Source organism: Hippocampus comes, unplaced genomic scaffold, assembly GCF_001891065.2.
Source record: "Hippocampus comes isolate QL1 unplaced genomic scaffold, H_comes_QL1_v1.1 scaffold1, whole genome shotgun sequence".
Taxonomy (NCBI): Eukaryota; Metazoa; Chordata; class Actinopteri; order Syngnathiformes; family Syngnathidae; genus Hippocampus; species Hippocampus comes.
In genome coordinates this window covers 3533115-3538553 of record NW_017805010.1, presented here as the reverse complement: position 1 = coordinate 3538553, position 5439 = coordinate 3533115, and the positions used below count along the sequence as shown (strand labels likewise).

At 39.1% G+C, this 5439-nt stretch overlaps 1 protein-coding gene across 1 annotated transcript in view; it reads right to left on the bottom strand.

The window, feature by feature from the left end:
• Positions 1-2716, bottom strand: part of tmco4 (transmembrane and coiled-coil domains 4) — an 8332-nt gene extending 5616 nt beyond the window's left edge. Inside the window, exons 1-6 of the mRNA XM_019863153.1 lie at positions 2417-2716; positions 1697-1847; positions 1424-1598; positions 1041-1068; positions 459-588; positions 229-326 (exon numbers count right to left, since the gene is read on the bottom strand). Of these exons, the coding sequence (XP_019718712.1) occupies positions 229-326; positions 459-588; positions 1041-1068; positions 1424-1598; positions 1697-1847; positions 2417-2459 (625 nt within the window). The 5' untranslated portion in view covers positions 2460-2716. The remainder of the gene's footprint in view (positions 1-228; positions 327-458; positions 589-1040; positions 1069-1423; positions 1599-1696; positions 1848-2416) is intronic.
• Between the last annotated feature and the right edge of the window lie 2723 nt (positions 2717-5439).

Sequence of the window (5439 nt, the reverse complement as noted above, 5' to 3'; positions counted from 1 at the left end):
AAAAAAAAAAAAAAAAAAAAAAAAAAGCAGCTGTTTCCTCATGTTTTCCCCATTTACTCAGCTGCAGAAGGGACCGGGCATTTATTAATTGTAAAGTCTTGTTTGTTTTCCTCAAAGCCTTGATTGACAGGTGATCTCGACATTGTGCACCCCACCTCTCGCCATGAGATGGCTCCAGTTCTGCTATGGCCACATGATAAACGGCATGGACAATATATGGATAATCACCAATCAATGTTCCACCACCGACTGTTGCGAGTCCAATGAGAAAGTAGCGTCTTAATTTTCGACCTCTTTCTTTCCTCCGTCGCCGGGATAACTCTTCCCTAGTAAACAAAGCATTGGAATCAGCTGCATGAGTTACATTTTGAAACAATATGAATAAATCTGTAAAAGAATCTTAATGTGAAGCGAAGGTAGACTTTTGAAAACAATAAGCCACTTGTTCAGCATCTTACTCGCTCTCCTCTCCTCCTTCTGTCAGCCTTTCTCCAAGCGTCTCCTCAAACTCCTCCAGCTCTTGCGGGGACACTCGAAGCAGGCAGCCGACGTGCCGGATGAGCACCCTCGCTCTGGCATCGTAGTGGCCTGAGAGCATGGGGTGGAACATCTCACTTTCAGTTTATTACAAAGAAAAAAAAAAGGCTGCATATATTATTTCGGTAAAAATATATAAGTAAAACCTGCGTAAAGTCAAAAGTAAAAAATACAAAACTTCTGACTTGAAGATATGTCACTCTAACTCAGTTCTGTAAGCCTTTGTCATTTGCCACTCACCTCAATGTTAAGAATGATTGTGTTATTGGTTTTATTTCATAATTTTAGCACTGATTTACTTAATATTATGTTTCTATGAGTGTGAATAATGCTGAAGATGAACAAAATGGCTTGCACAGTTATTCTATATATTTTATGGTCGAGACATTTGGACTGTGGAACGCATTATTTATTTTTCATTACTTCCTATGGCCAAATCAAAATCAAAACGATTTTGCACAAAATTCTATTTTCACTGGAATATATTTAGTAAGGTTTCTTACCATCTTTGACAGAGAAAGACACCAAGTCCTGCAATCCAGAAATAATTTTGTTTAAATACTAATAAAAACAGAACAACATGTTGCGACAGTACACTTACATTTAGTGTTGGTTTATTTATCATTGCAAAATATCTGAAAGAAACTGCCAAAGCTGTGGCACAATGAACAAATCAGATAAAATGAGACACGCTATCAAACAGCCATGGAGGGGAACGATGGTCTCCTGTGTTTACTTCCTGGCATGTGGCTATAGAACAAGAGAAACTTGTTTTGTTTTTGTTTTTTGATAAGAGGCCGGAGGAAGCAGATAAATGGGGCTCTTCTACCAAGCAGGTATTGTGGTGTAAAAGTTATCTTAGTCTCATTTGCTATTACAATGATACCTGTATGATGGGGATGGCGCCTGTAGACATCAGTGATTCAGCTTGCAGGATGGATAGGAAGGTGTCAGAGCCCTCAAAGCCCAGGCCTGACAGGAAGGCCCCCATGACAGGCATCACAGACTCATCCAGGTCAAGCCAGTGGACCAGGCCCTGCAGGTACTGTTCCCTGAACACACTAGTATGGAAAAAAAAAACACGTGTAGTTGTAACACCTTTTTGACATATCTGTTTTTACATTGGACATAACTTGACACTGTCCAACTTTATTGTTACCTGTTTTCATCCCCATTAAACAACTGTCCAAGTGAGACACCACACACTGCAGCATAGGCAAATCGGCCCTGTTCACTCATCTGTCGAGCGATAATTCCGTCGGAGCTTTGCTCACAGGAGGCATCTTGTGTTGCTTCTGCCCCCCCTGGGTCTGAGGAGATAAACAGTACGGTACTGTAGTTTAATTATTAACTCAATCAACGGTGACGTTGAGAGATCTCGCGTAAAAACGAATACTTTGTCCAAGGAATAGGGGTGGTGGGTTACACAAACACAGTGTTAAGAATATTACATAGTTATTTTAAGGACAATGTATTTTGTCATGCCTAATGTATATACCAGTGTCACCTTTTAAGCAAGGAAGCCTTTGGCGATTGAGTGTTTGACTACGTCCCAGCCATGCAACTGAAATAGCTCCGATGACCTAGGCTATTATTGCTCTAATGAGCTGACCTGAATAACTAACGTGGGAGGTCTGTAAGTGCTTCTTGAAAACAATGTAGGATACAACCACCAAAAAAAAAAAAAAAACTGTAAGAAAGACATCTTACTGGCAATTACAAGTAGTAACACTCGAGTTAGCAAAGAAACATCAAAACAGATGCGCGGGCACTCTCGGTCACTTGGAAAAGCGAATGACAACAAAGTTTTCATAATGTCAACAGCGTCATTACTTGCTCTGATGTCGTGATATTGATATTAACATTTTATTTCACTTACCGGGAGTAAAAGTCTCGTCGGCACTGTTGTGTTTTGCTTCCATTTGTTGAGCGATGTCACAACTCACACGGTTGAACTTTAGTTGCCTTCACGACTTCCGACCATGCTCGGATAATCGCAAGCGTGTACGCCCACATACGTTAAGGTTCATACAAAGAACCACGGAACGTACTATGTCAACAGTTTAATTGAAAACAACGATCTATTTTCTCAACAACTATTGTTCTTAATAATATAAAATAAAGCTCCAATTATAAATGGTCAAAGTTACGTTAACTTTCAATGCATCTCGAGTTGGCAAGTTTTTCAGTGACGTATTTCCACGTGGCCAAAAACTGGGCGGAGCCTTCAAAGAGATTTCGTTTGTGCGTCGCAAACTTGTTTTGTTTTCTGTACACCGAACAAAAATAAGGTAAACTAAACTAAACCAAACTAAACTAAACTGAAACAGGCTTTAGCGCGCACTTGACCGTCGTGAGGATAAGGGGTTAAGATAATGAACAAATGGATGGATGGTGGATGGATGGATGATGGATTGATGAAATAAAAAATATTGAAAAATATGTGTAGCCCCTAACCTGTTTGTCATAACATCAATATCCCCTTAACCACGGACCTACGTATTGATGATTCTCCAAATGCAGAACATAACACAACAGATTAATAAATGAAAATCATTTAATTTTTACTCCTAAATGTGACCATTTAATTTTCATGCATTGGCCGTTTTGAAAAACTAAAACGATTTTCCGCACAAATATTAATTTATCATCTTAGAAATCAATACTTACATGTTTCCACGTACCCCCTGCAAGGTGGCCGCGTGCCCCTCGTTGGGTAAACACTCGTCTAACTTTTTTGTGTTCTGTTAGACTTAACGGGACAAAAAGAAGACAACCTTGAATTGAAGCATAATTTTTCATTTTTCATGTTGGTACATTTAGTAGACTACATTTACTTTAAAATGTTGCCAACTTATGTGCAAATATTGCTTTTATTGTCTAAAGCAATTACAAAATATTTGTAGCTACAGTACATGATAAGGCGGACTTGGGATAATAGGATATTTAAACGTATCCTGCAGTGATATTATGTCGAGATTTAGAGTTTCAATATTGCTGCTTGGGCAGTGGACATCCCACAATATCGGTAAAAACGCACAACACTATGTTTTTCTTTCTTTCTTTTTTTCTTTCTTTCTCATATCGAGACAAAATACGATGACAAAACTACCATTGGAGCATGAAGTTTCACCGTTGTCCATCAGGGGGCAGTTTCAACTTGCAAATCAACGTGACGGATGAGCCCAAGTTCAGTTTGTCGGGTAGCGCAGTACAGTACACTACTGTCTACACTTGGCCTTGCTCCCATCCATTCGACATTTTAATGGGAATAAGATCTGAATCACGTGTTTAAACAAAAAAGAAGTGCTAAAACTGTAAAACCACACAAGTGAAGGAGGCAGGCAGTCAAAGTCATGTGTAACTGTGCGTTGAGAGTACTTTGTCAAAATGATATCCCTACCTTGTCACTGAAGAATTTCCAGAGCCACATGTGCACTTTGTGTATCTCAGAAAGGCATCCTGTTTATGTTTCAACTCTACAATATATCAGAACTTGAGCAGTTGCAGACCTCCTCATCTGAGATTCCAAATGATACACAGTAGCTTCATGTTTTGGAATCTCCGTCTTGTGAAGATTTAGGTATTATATGCTACTTAGTCCAACTCTTGCAACTGACTAGTGATGAGAAACAGACACAAATGACGTACTGGACCCACAAGTCCTCAGTCTTGATCTTTTTATCTCGCCAAAACTTATGTGTATATCGGAGAATATCGAGTGGAAGAAATGTTTAGTGTTGAGAATGCTGTGCTCCTTTGATAGTGATGATGAATTTGAAAACCATAAATAGACAAACTACTGCTCCTCATAGTGGGTCACAGGACCTTATATGAAATATAATGCAGAACACTTTTTTTGCAGCTCTGAATTCATTACAAAACCACCTATCATCCATCCATCCATCAAATTTCTGCACCACTTGGGCTCTATTTTCATGCCCAGTGCAAATCTAGCGCATGGCGTGCTCCAAATCTGTGCAGAGGTGGGCTAGACCAAGTTTCTGTGTTTTCACAGACACACAGTTAAAAATGGGCGTTTTGCGCCGTTTTGGGCGTGACCACAGTTGATTTTATTCGCTGCTAATCAAAGCTGCTACTGTCATACCTTTTAAAAATGACGCACGTCTCTGTGTGTGATTTACATACTAAATACAGCTATCACCCGATGAAGAAAACAAACACTGATCAGGATTTGTTTGATGACTGTCTGTGTCTTATGTGTTGCGTTGTATTATTTTGTTATTTTGACTTCAAGATGGCGCCGCGAGAGTGTCTGCCTTTCCAGCAGCTACTATATTTTGTTCTTCTACTTCTTCCTTTCATAACTTTGCTGCTGTGAATTAGGATTTCTCCATTGTGAGACTAATAAAGGTTTTCTTATCTTAGCTAATCTTATTTACAACAAAACAAACTGTGCCACACGGTGGAATTAAATGGATCACAGGTAAACAACTCGTGATACATGGGGTCCTCAGTTTACACCTGAGTTTCAGCAGCGACCGGATTTGTGTGCAAGTTGGAACACGCAGAATCACTGAGGAACACAGTAGTAAGATCATGATGACAGTTAATATTGCTGCGTAATGACATACCGTATTCTTAAACTGCTCCACAAGCTAGCTCATTGCGTGCTATTTGTACTTCAAAATGTCAATATCGTAAATATTCATGTTAAAACACACTCCTGCGGTCTTAATATAAAACAAATTAAATATCTTAAGTATGGCTGTAACCGAGCACGGCTTCTTGTCATACTCCTTGTAAATCTAAAAAAAAAAAAAAAAAAAAAAAAAAAGACACTTGACATTAGTGTGGATTTTGTCTTCAAGAACAGAAGCTTTACAAACATTCTCATAACAAAACAGATACTTTGACATCAGCTCCCTCTGTCAGTCGTCA